Here is a 22,780-nt window from a genome sequence, read left to right as displayed (position 1 = left end):
TTGTACTATTCAATGCAGTGGTCTCCTTGAGGCTTGGGACAACCAGGGTTGTAGGTCAGGCTGTGGGTCAGGCCTAACAAACAGAGACCCATGTCATATTACATTTTGTGACATAAATATTTGGTTGTTTTCTAACATAAAACGTTTCACTCAATAAGTGTGAACTGTTGTCTTTACTGCCCAGAATGTATTAGATACTAGAATAGTGTATTAAAATCAGTGTTTGTACTGAACTATTTGAAATAAAAGTATTAAACCTATTTCAGACAAGGAAATCTAAGTGTTTGTTTATATGTTACAGGATGAGGCGATAGTGAATGTTGTACGTCTCGTGGGAGTCAAAATCCATGCTCCTCTTACACGTCTACAGTCTGGTACAACAGTAAGTTATCTTCGTCAAAACTTTACGGCAATTAAAAGTTTTCAGACTGTTCTAGATACTGTAGGTTCTTTTAGTTTTGGGGAATCAGTTGATTCGCCGTGTGAAATTATATTATGAATTTGTTTTTACAAAATTATTCCATTTGAAGTAAATATTCAAATGACAGTTGTTCTTTTATACTAAATACTGGTATCACAGATTTCAAACCAGGCTAAACTGCCCAACACCAAACAATTGCAAATAAGGACCCCTAAACTAAACGGTTGTGTGACAATCATTTGCTCAAATGATTTTAAAGTAATCAAGAGTACAAGATATAGACCACTAAGGTTTTTTTATCTGTCTTCAAAACAGTCATTTTTTTTAATGAAAGTCATTATGTTCAACATAATTTTATTAATTAAGTAAGCTTTCAAATATCAGCAGTTTTTGGTTGCTATTGTTTTGTGCAAAAATTGTGGTTTTATCTCAAAACCTCCAATGCTGATTTCATAAAGCATGTTTTTCAGACCGTAAAAGTTTATCAAAAGGTAGTACAGCCAATTATTGAGCTAGAAAGTGCTTAGAATTTTACCCTCCAGATTTTGTAGTATAAAACACAGAAGATTTAACAGCGGTATTGTTTTTCAGTACTGTAAAGCATGCCAGTGTTTTGGTAAAAAAGTTGTTTGTTTATTTTTCTGGCGAGATATTTGAATTTTATGGTTTTGGGATTCAAAATATGTTTTGATCTTCATGTCAAATCAAATGCTGAAAGATTTTTTTCTATAAAACTCATTGAAAAGAGTTGACCTAAATCCAGCACAATAACATTAAAATCAGAATCTCTACAAATGTAAGAAATCATATGTTATATCATATGTAACATTAACTTGTGCTTTTAAGTTTTTCTGTAAGAGTAAATGTCATTTTGATGGATGGCAGTTATGAAGACATTTTAAGGTCATCTGTTGTTGTTGTTTTTTAAGATAAAAGGTTGAGGTATTGTGAAAGCCATGGTGTCATTGTCGACAACCGAGTGCTATCACTTTAACACACATTAGCGGTAACTCCAAAACCTTATAGATATTCAAATGGAACTTGGCTGGCTGATGCATCATATTACAATGATATTATGAAGATTGAACTAAACAGTATTTGGTTAAGATGTCAATGTAATCAGCTCTTTTCTCCCTTTAAAGTTTACTTTATCTAAATGAATGTGTGTGTATTTAAGATGCCAATGTCATCATATCATCTCTCCCTTTAAAGTGAATTCTATCCAAATGAATGAATGTGTGTGTATTTAAGATGCCAATGTCATCATATCGTCTCTCCCTTTAAAGTGAATTCTATCCAAATGAATGTGTGTGTGTGTGTGTTTAAGATGCCGATGTCATTATATCGTCTCTCCCTTTAAAGTGAATTCTATCCAAATGAACGTGTGTGTGTGTGTTTAAGATGCCGATGTCATTATATCGTCTCTCCCTTTAAAGTGAATTCTATCCAAATGAATGTGTGTGTGTGTATTTAAGATGCCAATGTCATCATATCGTCTCTCCCTTTAAAGTGAATTCTATCCAAATGAACGTGTGTGTGTGTTTAAGATGATGATGTCATCATATCGTCTCTCCCTTTAAAGTGAATTCTATCCAAATGAATGTGTGTGTGTGTGTTTAAGATGCCGATGTTTGCTGTTGGTCTGACAGAGCACGAGACTCCATTCATGTTTGGAGCATCCGTCCCTCCTTTCTCATTCAAGTGGACTGTGAACAAGAAAGATGTTGCACACCTACAGTCGGTCTACCATAAGGTAACTTATATAAAAGAGGAATAAATGTGTTTTAATTTTGAAATGTGCAACTTATTTTATGGTCACAAATATTTAACGGTGAAGGCATTTTTTTAGATAAAAAACAATGCCTTCAAGAATGTAATTCACCAACTTCTTAAATTGAACTGACATTTCAGTGAAACAATCTGCCTAAATAGATTTAAAAAAACAAAAAGGAGAGAATTCAGGGTGAGGAATCACGTGACTTCAATGGGGTTCTCATATGGGTCACCACGGGTCATAACCAATGTAAACAAACAAGAATGTAACGTTTATTCCTATATTATTTTTTTTGAGAGAAAAGATATGAAACTGAGCTTATTTTCTGCTTCTTCAAGTGTGAAATATTTTAGATTTGATTGTATTTTTAACAATGCAATCCTTGGCCAAAATTTCAACTTGGCAGAATTTTGTAGAACGATCACAAATTAAATGATGTCAGCCAATCAGATTGCAGGAGAATTAATCAAGTGTGTTAAAAAAAGGATAAATTCCATAAAAAGATGGTATTTAAAAATTGTCTTAAAATTCAATATTTGAAATTGTAACATTCTTATGCCTTTTTTCCTCTTTTAAACAGAGCAATATAAGCCCTGGACAGGAAGGTAACTTTGGAAGCCAGTTGGTTGCCATTGAGACAGGTCATGTATCAGTGAGACTGCAGGTGACCCCAGTCAAAGGTCAAGGTCAAGTTGTGGGGGATGACGTGTTGACTGATGAATTACAAGTACAGGTAAGACATGTGTTGAATGTTTTGAGTGTGAAATGATTTTATGCAATGTTTGTACTGTTAAAGTGATAGAATTGCTTCAACTAATTATAGTTCACTTAAAAACTAACAGAGTATCTTCAAGTTATAATTATATATTAATTATTTCTGAAAGGAAAACTATACCCCCAGTAACTAACTATTCAGTAAATTACAGTTGCCTTTTGTAGGCTATTTGATTTATCATAAGGATGTACATTTATTTATTGTCCATATACTAATGACCTAGTTGACCCCGACAGGTGTTTGAGGAGCTGGTGATGTTACAGCCGCGAGTCTGTGACGGCGATCTGCTTATGACGCCCAACACTGAGGCTGTCCTCAAAACCAACCGGTAACATCTGGAGTAGTGAAACATTTACAGTTAAACTGTACAGAGTAGAAAAGTTTTTGATCTAGTTGGAAGTTCAAGCCTAAAGTGAGCCTGGAAATGAGTTGTTAGAATGGATTATAAAATTGTTCGTTTTATGGGCTTAATCTAAAGAGTAAAAGGAGGGTGCTGCACCCAGACCTTTTTACATAGCATCCCGCTGCCCTCATGGGGACCAGCATGTGAACCATTCTGCCGTCTAAGAATTGATTGCTTTTGATAATCAAATATATCCTTTGTTTTTTCTTTAAAAGCTTATTATATGAATTTATAAAAACGTACATACTTAATATATCTGCCAGTTGAAATCTGACTTAATATATCTGCCAGTTGAAATCTGACTTAATATATCTGCCAGTTGAAATCTGAAACTACAGTTGAACACTGTTAATCCGAAATCCCTGTCCTTTTTAAAACCTGTATAAACAAGGGAAAGCATTTCCTACTACCATGTAAAAAAGTTCAGAATCTTTATATCAAAAAACCCTAGCTCAATAGTTTTATGAGGATTGATGTGTTGAAGGCAGTAAATACTTTGTATAACCTTTTACCCAATATCAGCAAGCTTTCCTATAATATTGTGAGTCTTCCACGAAAAATTGGGTAGCTGTTTCAGAAGCTGATAATTTCACTGACTAGAGTTGTTTTATTTTGCCCTGCAGGGATGGAGGAGCCCAGATGTCGTATGAGGTAGTGGGACAAGGCCGTGAAGTGGCGACAGTGGTAGATGGTGTGTTGATATCTGGTCCCACCCAGGGACAGGCAGCCCTCCATGTTACAGCTATGGAGGAGTCAGGTGTGGTCCAGACACTGGTTGTCATGGTGAAGGTGGGTACAAGTTGGGGGTGGGGGACGGAAGGGGCACCATTGGAGAACAAGGTGTTGGTATCTGGTCCCACCCAGGGACAGGCAGCCCTCCATGTTACAGCTGTGGAGGAGTCAAGTGTGGTCCAGACACTGGTTGTCATGGTGAAGGTGGGTACAAGTTGGGGGTGGGGGACGGAAGGGGCACCATTGGAGAACAAGGTGTTGATATCTGGCTCCACCCAGGGAGAGGCAGCCCTCCATGTTACAGCTGTGGAGGAGTCAAGTGTGGTCCAGACACTGGTTGTCATGGTGAAGGTGGGTACAAGTTGGGGGTGGGGGGCGGAAGGGGCACCATTGGAGAACAAGGTGTTGATATCTGGCTCCACCCAGGGGCAGGTGGCCCTCCATGTTACAGCTGTGGAGGAGTCAGGTGTGGTCCAGACACTGGTTGTCATGGTGAAGGTGGGTACAAGTTGGGAGTGGGGGATGGAAGGGGCACCATTGGAGAACAAGGTGTTGATATCTGGCTCCACCCAGGGGCAGGTGGCCCTCCATTGTTTACTTGACTATTCGAGGAATAAGTAAAGCTATACTGGCGTCACACCTTGGTTGAGGTTTTGCATGTGAGCACCTGAAGTCATTATCTCAGTAAATACATCATGTATTGCAATGAAACTTTAGATATGCGTTCACAAATATCCAACCTACTTAATAAATCAAGTAAGAGAAAACTGTTTTGAATATAATGCAAATTATGAGTCTTTATTATTTGACTTATTCCATTTCCAGTGTATACATATAAACAATTGAAACTCGCTCTGTAATTCCTTTAATATTCCTTATTTGATAATGAACAAATGCAAAAGCAAGTTTCAAATTGTTATATTTTGTTGTTGTAACATTTCAGGTCAAACCTGTTTCCTACCTCATGATCAACTCGGACACACAACTCCGCACATCTGGCCAAACTCTGAGTACTGTGCCAAGGGGAGCAACCCTTCTCTTTACAGTTACCTACCATGATGATGTAGGGGCGTCTTTCTATTCAACAAATATTGACATGAGGTTCCGCTGTAGCAGATATGACCTGGCACAAGTCAACCATGGCCTGGATAATAACACCATTGTCATGAAAACTGCTTCAGTTGGACAAACCATCCTTAAAGTAATTAGATTCTTAGTTTTAATTGTATAGCTTTGTTAGACTTATTATTATTTAAGATTGTCTATGTAACCATAATTGGAAGAATGGCTTTCAATAATGCTGTTTTTTTTTAAGTTAATATATGTAAGACTTGCTGAATGTTTGTGCTTATTATCTACTGGTTGAAGAAAACTGAAGTGCTTAAAATGTGACTGTTTATTGTTTGGTTATCTGCTAATAAATTTACTTTTTATCCTGTAATCTTGGTATGGGGCACTAGAAACTGGTAGATTACATCAATGTTAGTGTTGGAAATGCCATGTAGTCAGGCCTACCCAACCTTAGAGTGGGTAGTGTTGTCTGTTTTTATATAGAAGTGTTCTCTATCATCCTCAGGTCTGGGACAATTACAAGCCATGGTTGATGGATTACATCAATGTTCCTGTGGGTAATGCCATAGAACCTGCCCTGCCCAGTCTTAGTGTTGGAAGTGTTGTCTGCTTCACCGCTCCACTCACTACAGACAATGGTGATTTCTTGTTAATGCCAAATACGTAGTTTTGAAAAGAAGACTTGCCATTCTTTCATCATATAGATAATTTCCATAAGTAAGTCAGTGTACATGTATGTAGTTGCCATTGTATTTTTAGTTCATGTTTGTTGTTAGGTAAAAAAAATAGTAAAAAAATTAGAGAATGGACAGAGAATTTTAATGTTCTCTTCTATATGCATATGTTTTGGGAATCGCCAGATATTGAAAATAGAATAAGCCTAAATTCTTACTGAAGTGCTTGGCACCAAAATTCTTCCCTGCTGTATAAAATCCAGAAATTGAGCGAGCAAGAAAGCATTTAATCAGTGCAGGACTTGTGTAAATTTTGATTACTTTGCACATAAACTTTTACTTATATAATGCATAGGTTTGCCAGGCACATGGAAGGGCAGCAAGGGGCTAGTAGTTGACATAAAATCAGGGATCTCCAACGCCCAGCACCCTGGCCCTGCCTCCCTCACATACACTGTGTCAGACGATGTCCTCACTTCAACAGAGGTATATATAGGACTTTGTGACTGTGTTGCTATAAGAATAAAAAAAAAGTAATTTTAGGTGAACTCATTACATGTATATGCATTCTTGTTAGGAACATGGGAGGTGCAGGTTTATTTTTTAGCTCACCTTTGAGCTTTTGTTTAAGCCCTTTGTCTGTTGTCAGGCATAGTCTGTTGACAAAATAAAATTGTGAACTCGTTTACAACTACCTCTTGTGTAATAAAATAAGAACTTGTTTTCTCGGGTGAACAAAATTGGGCCATTATGGTCCTCTTTTTTTGCACAGACTTGAAGAATAACATTTTAGTACCATAATTTTGCAGTATTTGTTTTTTGTTTTGTTTTGTAAACGCTTTGAACAAACTTTGATTTTTTTCAATCACCAGGTTCAGCTGGAGCCAGTAGGGATTGTGACAATGGAGAGTGGGTCAGAGTTTGTATCCACGGTAACAAAGAATGGGGACACAGTCTTTACAGTCTATGTGAATCTTGGAGACACCCCCACTGTACAAGGTGTGTGACACTTGGTACAATAGTTTTGTTATGTTCAGTGTTCAGATATATCTTAATGTCTGTTACCAAGGAGATACAGTCCGAGTTTGTGTTACCGGTAACCAAGAGCTGCAAAAATGATCATTGATAAACAACAAGAAGTGAAAAAGAATAATTGTTGCTTGACTCTATGCCATAAATGTACAAGCATGTAATTGTTGTTACTTTCTTTCCTGAACAGGATCTGGCTGTTTGTCTCTGATATCAGAGCAGAACTACAAGCCGCCCAGCATGCCCTTCACGTGTGACCTTGGCCTCAACTACGGAGGACAGAACTTGGACATTGGGGATCTCTTTACCATAAAGCCTGTCTTCATTTCTAAACAAGGTTTGACACATTAAATAACATTGTAGTTGAAGTATATGAAGTGTTGTATTGAAAAAAATGTTGGATGCCAGGCCAAACAAAATTGATCGTATCTTTATTATCAGGTTTCAACTTCAAAACCTTCCTTCCTGGCAAAATTGACAAAGTGCCAAAGAAAAACAAAACTTATTCTCTTTACAACAAATGCCCTGGATAGCAGATTTCACTCATAAAAAGTCTAAAGAAAGCATGTAATACATTTCCAGTGTATACATCTAAACAATTGAAACTTACCCTGTATATGAAGTTGAGATTTTTTGAATTCAAATCATATTTCTTTCCTTAAATTTGATTTTGGTAATTACTTTGTTGTTGTTTTCTTTTGAAAGGCTGAAAACCTACTTGCCTGATGACTCTTACCGTGTTATTTATTTGGCATGGCCTTATTCTGTGTTAATGGTCTTTCTTGTGTAGAATTTATATGGAACTGTGCTGAAATAGGAAGACAAGAATGTGTATGGAGGCATATCTGCACATATCCTGATACATTTTCAATATTGCTGATTAATTGGTCATTTTCAGCCAAAAATATAAGTTATTCCTTATTTTAAGCTTCATTTGAACAGAAAATATTATTTTTATAAAAATATTCACATCATAGCATTGCTAAACAATGGTTTTACAGAGTGGAAGAATAGTTGGTAGAGGTGGAAAAGTGGTCCCTAACTGGTACCTTCCTTGCTCTTGGATGACTTGCTAACAAATTACGTTTAAAGGAATTATCACACTATTCCTTTCCCAGGTCGATACGCTTGTCAGATCAAACCAGTCTCATCTACATCAACATCAAAAATCAGCACAGCCGAAATCAGTGTGGTTGTCACGGCAACTGTCACAGAGTTCAAAGGTCAACGAGAGGTGAAGGCCAAGCCCCTGTCCTTGCCTTTCTTGCCCCCTTTTCACATCCACAACACTGAGATACACGTGTCCACACTTACTCCACTGTCTAGTGTACGAGTTTCAACCAATGTGAAAATGGCTTCACAAATACAGGTAATATACATTTACTTTCATGCTTAAAACAATTTCAGTATAACCAAGACCTCTTTCTATTTGAAATTATGTATCAATTTTTCCGAAATATAAACATCCTTGACACTGATTTTTTACAATTTCGTTTTTCTGGTTCACAAAAAAAATCATTCCCATGTTACAAAAATGTTCATACTATTGATCTATTTGACAAGTATTAAATTCACTCTTAATTAGGTTGTGGTCAGTGATCCCTCCATTTTGGAAGCCTTGCCTCCAGAGAGTGATGCCCAGTCTAATGACATCATCATCTATCCAATCAAATTGCTTAACTCAGTTGCATTGTGGGAAAGAGAGCAGCTGGATGTATGGGTCAATCTGATTGGTCGAAAGACAGGTCAGAAGGTCAAGATTCCAGTTTTCATCCGTCTGATTGGTCAGAAGCCAGACATATCTAGTAAGTGCTTTCATTTGAAATAATCATCTTTACTTTGTTGTAATGCTGTATATAAACTAGTTTACTTACATATGATGGCTCATATAAGTCTGAATTTGAGCTTTTATATACTCATAATTGTCTTGAAACTTTGTTTGATTAGCGCTGATAGCGCTGCATGAACAGGGTTTTATACGTTTTTCACCATTATGATTCACGATCATGTGTGTATTAATAAGGTGCTGATATGTAGCACAGTGAATCTAAGAGTCCCCGTGTTAACCAACCACAGGGGTTGCCCCAGGTTTATTGAAGCATGTTGTTAAATGACAAATTAATATTTTATTGACAATAAAGTTAATGTCGCTGTGTAACCAGGCAAACCAGGATGTAACCAATCCCAGCATAAGACTCCATCATATGGTGTTACAATATGAGTTAGGCTTGCCAAGGATTTATTGACGAGAGAAATAAAGAAGAAATTGGTTGATCATTCAGGGTGAATTTAAAAGATACACTAAAACCATTTCCGGTTGGTAATTAGATGTTTGCATAAACAAAGACTATACTAATTATTAAATTGAAAACGACCCTTTTCAGGGCCGCTGTTAAAATTTCTAATAGTATTTAAAAATGATATATACATTATTTACATAAAAAATGGATTCTCACCCGGGAGGAACAATAAATAGATAATATGCAACGGTGAATTATTGAAACAGCATAGAACCAAATTCCATGAAGCCTATCCCCCAGTAAATGTGTGGAGTTAAATAATAGAAAATGAAAATATAAAAAAGGGTGAATGCTTGTGCTATTCCCAACCAAGAAAATGAAATATATACTAATCAAACTTTACTATATAGCAAGAGTTTGCCTATGTTTGCCTTGTTATTCACAAAAGAACTTCGAAAGTACAACAGATTCAAGAGAAATAATTTCTTAATTAAAATGATCAAAATCAAAATAATTGCTTTCAAACAGCTGTAAATGAAACATTTAAAAAAGTTATTAAATCCATGATATTTTCTCATATTTACACCAAACCAGCAAAAAATATAACTCGATTCATTTCAATGAAAGGCCATTTCCACAAAAAAATACACAAACACCCATCTATACGTACACTATAAAAAGTATATAAAATGAATTAAACAAAATAAGTCTGAAAAATCTTTAAATTCAAAACTTATTTTTTTCCTTCTTTGTCTATATGGTCGGCAACTCTCTTCTATTTCTTTATCGTCATCTAACTCGTCGGCACTTTAGTATGTGCCTGTCAAAATGGCGTGCGTTTGTTATTCCCACGTGGGCTATCACATGGTGTTTTAAGCGGGGAAACTGAGCGCAGGGGATGAGATCATTGTGTCACGTGATTGAATGATGCACCTTGAGTGGATAGTAATTCTTTGTTTACGTTTCGATGTTCATTCATTTTTGGGCACAGGGATACTACTTTAATTTTATCTCTATATAAGTTCAACAAATTAAATTATTAAAATATATATATCGTTATGTTTGCTTCTTGCTTTGTCGGTTAAAAAAATAGCTCGGTTATTGGGAACATAGCTTGCAATTTATATAGTCTGCACTTTGTCAAACTATAGTTTTGGTGGTAAAGAGGCAGATGACACTTGTTACTATTAATAGGCATTTTATGTTATGAGTTTTGTGAGAAGAAAACACTTGTGGAAAGGAGAAAGGGTTAAATTTGTTTTGAGAAGTGAAGGAACTAGCCTTATCAACTAAGTGTTTTTCCCTATTCAGGTTTGGGAGATGTTGGGTGGAGGAAGCTGTTTTCATCCATTCTTCACAACTACCAGTATTGGTTTATACTGCTCATCATCATTTTTGTTACTGCACTGACAGTATTATTTGGTAAGTGTTCCCAGTGCAGTGATGGTTCTCAATAAAATGACTTACGGCCTACATGTACATGTGTGTAAATTTTGTCCATTCAATAGTTTGATATTGTGCACTTAAGACAAGTTAATATTGTTATGTGATATTGATAAGAGATATTGCTTTGTTAAATTGGTCTTGTACTCATATTTTGTAAATGTAAATTTCTTGATTTTCTTGAACTTACTCTTTTTCTTTGATCATATATTTAGCTAGGTTGTTGTGAAACTTTCTATTTGTAAAATTAATTGCTTGAGATTTTTAATTTAACCATCATTTGTTTTTATGATTTAAACAATTGTTTCAGGTTACCATGCTGTGTATGGCCCTCGTTATAATGCAGCTGCCAACACAAGCTTTGTTCAGTCACCTAAGGGCTCCCCAGTCCCTCAAAACTACAGTCCTAGTAAGTCTCATACCCTTGTAGGAGTAAAATCCAATAATGATTTAGGTTGTCCATTTCTGATAGAAGATTGTTATGGTATTGTCATAGTCTCACATAAATGTGTTTCCTCTTCGCCCAAACATTGCCCTTGATATATTGCTTTTGGTGTGATAAAACTTTACTGGAATATAAAGCAACATGTGAAGTTGTGCATTTTTAGGTTTGGGCTGCACTCAGTGGGTTAAAGGGACTGTACTCCAGATTGGCACCAAAAAAGTTTTTTTCTGTAACAAATCTCAGGACAGTTATCTAATAGAATGTGTTATGCTTTGATATCATAAATGTAAAAAAAAGTACCAAAATTTAAAAAAAAATAGTGTCGGAGACAGGGTTCGAAACCTGTCGCCAAATTTGCAGTCCAGCATCGTATCCACTGAGCTACGACGGTTTACTCTAATTGGGTGACATAATTAAGCTATACACCTACCTCGGTAATATCACATGATAACACCGACTAGCCAATCATGCATAAGGAATGAATTCTACCTGGTAGACATACCCAGTAATCAATATTAATGGAAAAATAAGAAATAACTGCTTAACTTAAATAAATTGTAAACTATGTGGTACTTGGGTTAGTAAGTTTCAATGCATTGTACACATCGATGCCAAGTTTATGTCAGTTTTGACAATTTTCTTTTTTTTCATACGGAGTACAGCCCCTTTAAGAGTTGTGGCCCTTAACTGAAGTGAAAGTAGCCTATAAAGTTTGCAATCTTGTGTTGTGCGAACGTTAAGCAGCATGTAAAGAAGAGCCCCTGGTGTTTTGTGTGTGGCTACACCCAGTAAATGCAGAATAATAGCCTTTGACTAAGTTATTAAATAGACTATGCAATTTTGTTTAAAGTATATGAGCTAGACTCACAAAACTTAAATGATATATTTATTGTATCTCCGAAAATATATTTATTATATCTCCGAAGGAATGAGAGCTATATTGATAGAGTGATGACACTTAACAAGAATGATAAACAGCATGTGAAATTATCAGGGTTTTGTTTGTAGCTGTGCCAAGCAGAGTTATTACCCTTGTTTCTAATGCTTGCACTTTTATGTAACATTTCTTAAGACATGCTTCCATTTAGGGATTAAATCAGTTGTTGAATGGAAACAATTTGAGTGCATTTTAATTTTACTATTTAAGTTATTGACCACATCATATTCAATTGTTATGCAAAAAAATATTAAATATATCTAACTTATTCATCATTTTTTTTTCCACTACTAGGTTCTCCACCTGCGTACAGCTCTTATTATGCATCCCCAACCCCTAAAACTCCTATGTTGTGGTCAACCTACCAGCCTCTAGATGGGAATTCTCCAGCCAGGCGTCGGTCCCCAGTCCCGCGATACAGCCCTTCTTGATGAACCAAAAACCAGTATAGTGGAGAGGTTTCAGCCCTTCTAGATGAACTGGGAACCAAATAAAGGAGGAAATTAAGTACTATTTGATGGAAACACTTGAAAGTCTCAGGTTAAGGAGAAATCAGCATTGTGGTCTATTTCTGTTAAAAGTTCATTGTTTGATTGTACTGAATGTAAATAACATGTTGAACATGCATGTCATTGAAACAATTTTCGTTATGTAGAACAATAAAAAAGTAATTGTTATAATTTGATACAAACAGGATGTAGAGTGGTGAAATGTTATTTAATTTACTAAAAATATAACTAATTAAGAAGACTATCAATTTTCCACCTTTTGTGTGAAATTTTAAAATCTCCATGGTTACAAGTAATTTTCGTATTAAATGTTTATGATCAGGAAAAACTGATTTATTCCACAGTGGAATTATATCGAATAATGCAAACATGGTCATTGAAGATATACTGGCTGCCAGATTGTGTGAGGTTTGTGTAGCCTGGATTTAATAGTTCTGAATAATTGAATTTACATGTATATGCCTTTAAATGCTGTGGTCCTTTGAGAATAAGAGTGTATCTTTGCAGTTAAGTATTTTGATGAAGCACAGTTTGTGTTAGGAAAAGTTGTGAAAGTGTTTAGAACCCTTTGTCTGATTTTCTTTCTCATATCATTTATTTTTTGTTTTTAAATTTAAAAGAGGGTGAGAGTGGTCTAGTGGTAAGAGTCAGACTCTCATCTTAAAAGTCTTGACTTAGATTCCTACTAGTACCGGGGTTGTACTTTCTCATTGCCTCTCAAAAAGGACATCAGTACTGTTGTCCTCTCAGGAAATGGGCTCAACTGTGATCCATGGTAACACTCAGCTTCACAATCAAGCTTTAATAAATGAGTATAAACTAAAATTTGATCCCTTTAGTATACATGTGCATAATACATTCCAATAAGGTCATGCCATGTTTCCAAGAAGGCTCGCAAAGATAGTTCCCATCCAGAGATAGGGCTACCTTAAATCATAGCTAAAGAGTAGCTCTTTTATGCAAAATGAAGAATTCCATGTTTGATTTATTTTTAAAAAGAGTAGCACATTGTCTGGTTGAGAAAAAAAAGAATATATTTAGTAAGGGTGGACTTGTTTGAAGCTCATTTATTCAGGATATTCTAATTGGCAGCACATTTTGTGGTTGTATGCAATGATTACTTGCCTATGATAGTTTTTACTGGCAAATGAATTATTTTACCTATTGAATGTTATGATATTAATCTTGGAAATTCAATTTCAACACCATGGTATAGTGATATGTTAAGGAATATAAGTTTTATTATTTGTTATTCATAAACTTAACTTACAAATCTAGTGCTATTTCCAGGAGATAATTTTTTAATGTTATTGTCATGACAATTCGAGCAAAAAATGATTTCACTTTTAGAATTGTTCATTAATATCTGTTCAACCAAAAGTTTGCTTTGATTAACATGTGTTCATTCTGTAAGTATTTGCTATAAAAGTTTATGCTTTTACAACAATGATAGTATTTTGTTTCATATTTTGTAAACTTGTAATAGATATAGTTGTTGTACTTTTTTGTTTGTTTGCATTTCGTTATGAAACAATTCCTTATTTTGTATTTTGTGTTAAATACTTGTAGTTATTAGTTAGCAAATCACTGCCTACTGGGGTCATCAGTAATTGATAAACTGGGATATTGTTGCTTCCCATTATGATAATTAACCCATACAGGTACTGCTTAAATGCTTGGGGTGGGGAGAGGTGGAATGTTGGACACCCCTTGTTCCTTGAGCGGAGGATTGGAAATTTCCCTTACTCTGTCACTAATATGCATGTTCAAAGGAGTTCCATATTATTCACTGTTCTCTTGTAAGCTTGAACACAAGACAATGTGTAGGTATCAATAATAATAATAACTACACATTTCCCAAAACTGGAAACAAATGCCAAATTTCGCTAGGGGTACTGCGACTTTCATGGTTGACAAGGTTTTGGGTCGGTAGTAATTTTATTAATCCAAATTTCAAGGATTATACTTAATAGATGTTCATTAAGGGGGTCCCAGGGATGCATTGTAAATTGGGAGTCCCTTTCCAGAAATTTGCTACAGGAAGAAGGATTTCTGCGTTGAGGAAAAACATGAATATGCTATCATTCTTGTAGAGTATTTTCATATCAAAATTGCAAAACAATCTCATACAGTCCAGGAGGGGTCTTTTGTTTGCATATTGCCATAAACCCTTCGATATAGTTTTTGGACTACATTCTTTATAAAGTTATAGCATTTCCTTGTGTGAAATGATTTAGAAACTCTACATCGTCTCAGTTCATGTTAGAAACAAGTTGTATAACAGTAGGTTTATAATGATTTATCATTCTAGTTTGTATATTGTTTCCTTTTGAGTTTATTATCATATCATTATCATGTGGACATTGCCTCATGATTTGTTTCATTTGCTCATCAATATGAATACTAGCGATCATGTCATTTTGTCACTGCCTAATAAAGTGTTTTGTATACTCTTGTCTATTTTCCTACAATTACACCCTCTCTGCAACTATGCATACATAGGTGTGCGTTGGTTATTATGCCCCCCCCCCCCATCCCTTGAATAATTTTCATGAAACCGGTCCATGTTCACCAGGGGGACGTAAACTACATTAGACGACGTGCAGAATCCACATAATAGGTACCCTGGCTTCAAGGTCACAGTCCAAGGTCAAAGATTCGTGTCTGCTCCATGTCTCCTAAATCTAAAGGATTTTTATGAAACTAGAGTAAAAAGCTAACTTCATTTACATGATGTGCAGAACCCACACACTCCAGGTGTCCTGACTCAAGGTCACAGCTTAAGGTCAAAGATTCAAGCCGTAGGTTTTAGGTAGGCTTGATATCCCCTAAACCCCTTGAAAGATATTTAATGAAGCCAGGGGGAGACTTTTTTTCTTTTTTTTCCAAAACACCATTGTTCAATCTGGCACTTATCTCCCCCTAGGGACATATGAAAAATGCATTAGGGATATTTTGACGCTCTTTTTATCTGGGGAATTTTTAGGAATGTAGCTTTAACTGAAAACCCTATTTGTAATTATAAAGGTTAATGATTTTTATCTGTACACAAATCATTCGAGGTTTTTTGTTTTGATCATTGAAGTCAAACGAGTTAAACATAGTGATGCATAGTAACGTTTCTTTTGTGCATCAATCAAGTGTAAAACTATTGTGCCCCTTTAACAATTATATTCACTATATGTATTCAATTTCATAAAATCCAACATCGACTGGTCCCTAGCCAGTATAGACTTAATTGCTTAAAAAAGAACATTGAAAACAGGCAATATCATATAGATAGTACCTGATGACCTTTAAACTCAAATAAAATATGCTTAATATGATTATAAAAATATATACCTTTAAAAAGACACGTACTATTAATACAACAAGAAAAAAATATTAGTACAAGTTGTACAATTGTTACTATTTTTAGTCTCTTTACACTGTTAAATTTGGCATGTTATTGAGAGAAAAAAAACAACATAAAAATAGATTCCATTTAAATATACATGCACTTGATCTATATATAAATTTTCTGAAAAAGCACTTCACTATACTTCTAGTTATTTTGTTTTGTTTTTTAAAATGATTACACAATTAAATGAGTAAAAAAAGGACATGTTTCATAATATAATATTTTGTCATAAAAAAGTATCTTGGTTAGAGCTAAATGGTAAACGAAACATATTATAAATGCATTTCCTCACAGAAATATTTATTGAAATGCTAAAACCCACGAGATTGCTTGAATGTAGATATTGTGTTATATAAATGCAGACACATTTGTGCATTATTGAGGTCCGGTGCGTCTGTGGACTAGTGTCTTTGTGTTAAACAGCCAAACAAGGTCTAAACACATGCGAAAAAAGAATGACTTATACAATTGAATACTGCAAAATACATATGTAACATAATGATAGAAAGAAACTTAATTACCGAAACCCTACTACTACTGAGAATCTGAAAATTGTTGCTGCTGCTTATGTACTGTGCTGTAAACATTAGTTTATGTCATATCCCACTACAGAAACATGTGTTTAACCCGAGGGTCAGGGCAACTGGTTGTATGGCCAAGGTCCATCACCAGAAAAGTCCATAGGCGTGTCATAGACCTTTTTGTATGTGTATGACATAGGTAACTGCCGTTTAGATCTGTCTTTTATCAAGAATGTTGTCAAGATGTGTCAGTAAAATGAGTTATTGCCCTTTGATCAATATAAATATCACTTCTGATAGAGACATTTTGTGTGCAAGACACTTGTCCCAACCTCAAAGGTCAAAGTCACATTTAGGTTTATTACTATGGATTGCAGAAATGCTACACATATTAGATAAAGTATACATGTGTCTGGGTCTTAGCTTTTGTTTGGTGGGAAAGTTAAGATTACTTGGCACATGAGTTCCATACTTAAAGGCAGTGTGTTGCATCGACACACACCCTTATCTCAAAGGTCAAGGTCACACTTATATGCTAATGATTATCACTTGATGCATTATGCTCATAGAGAAAGGTGTTCATGTCTGGGCTGTAATTTTGTCATGCATAGGTTATGCCCCTGAATTTGTGCATATTGTCCGTCCATAACCCTGACTGTCCTTCTGCCTTTTTCTATTTACACGCTGTCAAACATTGTGAGGGATTTAACAATAACTTTACACATGTCTTCGATGTATAAAGAGGACATATGGCATTTGGAGGACCCATATTGAAGCTCATTCACAAAACTTGTATGTGTCACATGCAAGAACCAGGTCCCTGACTTGACACTTCAGGTAAACCATCATTGGGTATGGCATATGTTTATAGTTTATGATAGCTCTTCCTGAATAGAGGCATATCAGTAATTGCATAATCCATTGAACTGGATGTCACTTCAGGGACGTTTGTCACTTTAATGCTGTGACAGCTCTTGTTGATTCATAAAATGGCATTTTAAATAATAAAACATGTTTTAAGACATATTATTGATCTACTGACAAAAAGACAAATTTAAGGTCCTTCCACAGTGCATGAAGTGGGTGGGGAAGGTCAAAATTTAAAACGTTTCAAAAGATCATGTTTTATTTAGTTTTGAGGAACAATCTTTTTCAGGGGTAAAACATACATCCTATGGGACATGTTTTGTAGTAATAAAGTTTATGTGTCAAATTGACCCAGACTTCATAATGAACAATGTCTTGTGAGTTGAGAAAGATATTCAATAGAATAATGAAAAATAGTGGATTGAATTCATTTTCTGGTTACAAAAATGCAAATATCTCTTCTTAATGTAGCTGCAATCACCACAAAGCCTCAAGAAATTGTTGATTGGGTAGTACTGACTATTTTGACACTAAAACATATTCAATTTGTATAAAGACATTCCCTAAATGCAAATGCTTTTTGATGAGAAATGCATGAAAACTATCCTTTAAAGACATTGATTATGATATTGTTCATGCTTGAACATAAACAATTGTATTCCACATGTACTTATCATCAGTTCAATTTAAGTATCTACCTCATACCAAAACCAAAACATATTAGCTGTTAATTTTGTACGGGGTTTTGTGGACCTCCCCCAATTTTAGGGCACCCACTCCCCTTGGATCAGCTAATGGAATATGCAGTTTAAAGCTTATCTATTTAAAAAGGATTGTTAAGTTATATAAGTCTTACGGCACGGTGTTTTGTTAGAGTGTGAAACCAGTTCTTCAATTTCAATATACTGGTAGTGCCTATTGGTATTAATGGTTGTTACATGAGAACTCAGTTTGTTAAAAGATGACCAATTCTAGGCTTGGCTAAAACTCATATAAGGTATCATTTTAGGAGAATGCTAGTGATACTAAACTTTGTATCACTATGATAAATTAGAGGATGTTAAAGCCACCCTCCTTGGTTTGAGTTATTTATGACCATCAGAATTACAGAATCTTACAAAATAATGAAAATATATAAAATAAATGAAAACAAATGTCAACAGAAAGAGCATGAGATAAATATTGTAGATTTTAAGCTTGTCTGTTTTTCTAGTTGTTTTTTTATGTATTTTCATAGCTTTGGTGTCATCAAAATTGACAGCATTATTGTGCAAAACCTTTAACGTTGGTCATAACTCAAAAACTGGTGGAAATGTTCGAATGAGACTTCATACAACTGTGTCCAGAGAGAATTAAACGTATGTAAAGGAAAGCCTGTAACTCCGGTTTATGGAAGCTCTTATTCTAAAACAGGCAATGGAGGAAGTTTAAATAGGTTTTGTTAAAGGACTTATTATTATTAGTCGGCACCCAGAAGGGTGCCGACTATATTTGATATTACTTTAGAAATATTCCAACTAAGGGACTAGTTCATAAATTGCAAAACAATGCTTTCAATAGTTTCCACGTTGCATGATAAAATATGAAGTTTAGTATGTTTTATAAAAGTGTACACTTTAATTGATAATGAAACCTTAAATAATAACAGCCCTGCTTATCATTTTGAAAATTTTGATTTTAAATACCAACTCAATCATAACAACTCGGCCATCTCCGAGATAGATACAGGCCGAGGTGTTCCGATTGATACCAACTTCCGCCCAAAAAAATGAAGGTATCACGGTACTATTACAATATCCTTTATGTTTGTAAACCTCCTACGCAGTAATCTCCCTTGGGGACAGCAAAAATGCCGAGTTTTGAAAAATTAACATTGAGCTTAATTGTTTGTTTTGAAAATGTCATTCGAAGGAACGAACTCCAGATAATTCCCTTTTGATGTATAGCATTTTTATCCCCATTCTATATACTCATAAGAGTGAAATGTGTTACAAAAAAAGGTGAATTTCATGCTATTGAAATCTAAGTATTAGACCATTGACTCTATTTCTTCTGAAGAAACGTATGTATATTTTTGGTATAATTTAGTTTTAACCGCAGGATTAGCTTGGAAAAAAAAGAATATCTATAATTCCGGGCTTTAACTATTGTAACAATATCATTATCATGTCCTTCGAGCATATGTACACAACATAAAAAAAATATTATCATTGAAATAATAACCATTTTTTGTTATCTGCATGCACGTTTTTCTTCTTATTTCATTGCGCCGACTTGATGCTATGCATCAAATTTTTTCTTGTTATATTAAGTGAATTTTGACTTGAATCTTGAAATCCACTGTGTAGTGTTTAATAATAATTTAAATAGCTCTGATGATCCAGGTTATGTTTTCAAGATTTATATGAGAACAAATTTAGCTGTATTTTAAAATAAACTTGTAAAATTAAAAATTGTTGCATAAACTGTAAGAAAAATCTAAGTGTCAATAAAACCTAAGTTCTTCTATGAAGCACGGAGAGTTAGTTAGAATAACCAAAATGTACTAAGAGCTACTTAAAAACTAATGGAATTAAAATAAATATCTTTAAGCTAAAATCGAGTAAGTGGAAGGTGCACATATGAAAAAAGATTTTGACACTAATCTTGAAATTCACAATATTTAATGTTTAATCAGAATTTAAATGTTGCTGGGCAACTCATACTCAAATAACATAATACATGTAGTACTTCATATATTTAGAGGAATAATGAAGTACCAATAAAAACATTTTTGCTACCGAGACTGTGCACAAGGAACTAATAATAACTTCCTATATATAAATTTTGGTCGCAATGTGTCAACCCTAACTTAAGTTACTCTGTACTTTTAAACCATTTTTATATTTTTAGTAACAGTTACCTTGATAGTGACCATGACTCTCTGAGCCCCAAACACAATCTCATGAAAAGTCTCTATAAACTCATTCCTATTAACCAAGTTTGGTCAACATTTGTCATACCTAACTAAAATTATATATACCATAGGTGAGTTTGAGGCTTCCCCCATGCAGGCCTGCCCCAACAACAGCTTACATCATGCTAATAACCAGGTTTTACTTCAGTTAAAAATATAAAAACTAAAAAAGGAAATCAAGGGCCATAAGTTATATTTAGGGATACTATGTAGTTATGTAACCTAATTGTGTGATGGCATAAACAGTTTGGTGAAGAATTAAGTCAATTGAATGTAGGATATAGAAGTTACTAGTAAAATTCCCAACTTGCATTAAAACTTGAACCCGACACAATGTGCCAAAAAACTTTAACCTAAGTTCCAAAGTCAATCAGGGGCCATTATTTGTACTTAGGATAATATGGAGTTATGTAACCTCATTGTGTGATGGTCCTGAACAACTGTGTGAAGCATGAAGTGAATAGAATAAAATGTATGGAAGTTATAAGTGAAAATGCCAACTTTCCCTTAAACTTTAACTGGACTCTGATGCTGGGGCGAGTAGTAAAACCTCCTGATTCTTCGAATAGTCAAGCTAACAAGAGCCGTCGTAAGACAGCGCGCTCGACTACGCAGCTTTGACTTAGAATACAATAACGATATAATAATACCAAGTTTGGTCTCTTTATGTCAAACCTAACTAAAATTATTCGATACATAAAGTGACTTTGATGCTGCCCTCCCACCAGCCCGCCAAAACAATGACGCAAGTCATTCAAATAACTTGATTTCCCATTATAAAAATGTGGTTAAGAATATACAAATATGCCTTTCAATGGAAATTTAAAAAATAATAATAATAATAATAATTCAAGGGCCATTGTTTGTATTTAGGCTTAAAACGGAGTTATGTTTCATGTTGTAAGATGGTCGTAATAATTTTGAATCTTATTAAGTGCATTTAATGAACGGTATAGAAGTTTTTTTTATTAAAATCCCAACTTGCCCTTAACTTTTACTTGCCTAAAACTTTAACCTAAGTCAATCAGGGGCCATAACTTGTATTAAGGATATGGAGTTATGTAACCTCATTGGGTGATGGTCCTGAACAATTGTGTGAAGTATTAAGTCAATTGAATGAAGGGATAGAAGTTATTAAACAATATCCCAACATGCCCTAAAACTTTAACCTAAGTTCCATAATCAATCAGGGACCATAATTTGTATAAAAGATAATATGGAGTTATCTAACCTCATTAAGTGATGGCTCTGAACATCTATGTGAAGTATTAAGTCAATTGAATGAATGGTATTGGAGTTTTAAGTGAAAATCCCAACTTGCCCTAAAACTTTAACCTGCCCTAAAACTTTAACCTAAGTCAATCAGGGGCCATTACTTGTTTTTAGGATAATATGGAGTTATGTAACCTCGTTGGGTGATGGTCCTGAACAACTGTGTGAAGTATTAAGTCAATTGAACAAAGGATATAGAAGTTATTAATAAATATTCCAACTTGCCCTAAAACGTTAACCTTAGTTCCATAGTCAATCAGGGTATTTGAATGTAGGGTATTGGACTTATAAGTGAAAATCCCAACTTGCCCTAAAACTTTAACGGCAAAGGGCGAGTAGTATAGCCCACCTATTCTTCGATTAGTCGAGCTAAAAATGAGTTATTTTGATTCATTTATTTTGATTATCTTATATTTCTCGTTTCTTGATGATATAATCTTGAACAATGAGCGCCAAGGAGGCTTGATTTGCACCTTCTTCAAAATTGATGTGGTCATTTGCAGAATTTGATAATTTACAATCTCCTTCAAAAACATAATTTGTCTTACAAAAGTACTTGCCATGGTATACATTATCATTTTAGAAATGTTTTTCGTGAAGAACTAGTAATAATCTGTTTTTATTATTGTTTTTCGCAAATATTACAAAATGTGTGGCTGCCGATACCAAGTTGTTTTTGAATGTATATCATGAAAGACAGACAATTTGCCATATGAAAGCCAAAATGGTGGTATACATTCAGTATTTTTTTTTTAGATTTGATTCTGTTAAGATAGAAAATATCAAAAATGTGCACTCTGTTATGTCAATTTCACTGTGGTCATTCACATTTGCAGTCATGTGTTTTTTTTGCTCCCTCACAGTGTAATAGTAACAAATATAACCAATTCTGAGAGACAAAAGTTGCACTTTGATATCCATTTTCCATTAGTATGAACTTGAACTTTGAAATTAAAGCCAGAATGCTATGATACACCTTCCAGTGCTGTTCTATGAAGTTTGGTTCAAATCCAATTAAAATGGAAAAACAACTATGACAAGACATACGAAGAACATTGAATATAAATTTTATATCAAAAAGGTTGTTCACCTAACATCACACTCACATTTGTCCTATCTGGCCTTGCCATGTTTTGGTAACGTTGTATATAAGATCACCGTACCCAATAATGACTGTACCAATAACAGAACACTTTGTTCACAGTTTAAATAATTGTCCTAAAATTCAGATCACAAATATCAAATTGCAAACCAGTTATGGGACAGGTGCAGAGTTCAATGACTGAACGGGTAAATATAGCTTCAATAAAC

The 22,780-nt window shown here is 34.6% G+C and overlaps 1 protein-coding gene across 1 annotated transcript in view; it reads left to right on the top strand.

Annotated features, from left to right (window-relative positions):
* Positions 1-14,903, top strand: part of LOC128231816 (nuclear pore membrane glycoprotein 210-like) — a 42,809-nt gene extending 27,906 nt beyond the window's left edge. The window contains exons 28-42 of the mRNA XM_052945016.1: positions 302-382; positions 2,043-2,174; positions 2,776-2,928; positions 3,207-3,298; positions 3,997-4,162; positions 5,049-5,306; positions 5,682-5,814; positions 6,206-6,336; positions 6,723-6,849; positions 7,070-7,216; positions 7,998-8,248; positions 8,465-8,684; positions 10,431-10,541; positions 10,873-10,971; positions 12,239-14,903. Of these exons, the coding sequence (XP_052800976.1) occupies positions 302-382; positions 2,043-2,174; positions 2,776-2,928; positions 3,207-3,298; positions 3,997-4,162; positions 5,049-5,306; positions 5,682-5,814; positions 6,206-6,336; positions 6,723-6,849; positions 7,070-7,216; positions 7,998-8,248; positions 8,465-8,684; positions 10,431-10,541; positions 10,873-10,971; positions 12,239-12,375 (2,238 nt within the window). The 3' untranslated portion in view covers positions 12,376-14,903. The remainder of the gene's footprint in view (positions 1-301; positions 383-2,042; positions 2,175-2,775; positions 2,929-3,206; positions 3,299-3,996; positions 4,163-5,048; positions 5,307-5,681; positions 5,815-6,205; positions 6,337-6,722; positions 6,850-7,069; positions 7,217-7,997; positions 8,249-8,464; positions 8,685-10,430; positions 10,542-10,872; positions 10,972-12,238) is intronic.
* Positions 14,904-22,780: the final 7,877 nt, after the last annotated feature.

Source organism: Mya arenaria, chromosome 4 (assembly GCF_026914265.1).
Source record: "Mya arenaria isolate MELC-2E11 chromosome 4, ASM2691426v1".
Lineage (NCBI taxonomy): Eukaryota > Metazoa > Mollusca > Bivalvia > Myida > Myidae > Mya > Mya arenaria.
The sequence above is the reverse complement of the archived record's forward strand: the minus strand, read 5'-3'. Positions and strand labels throughout refer to the sequence as shown.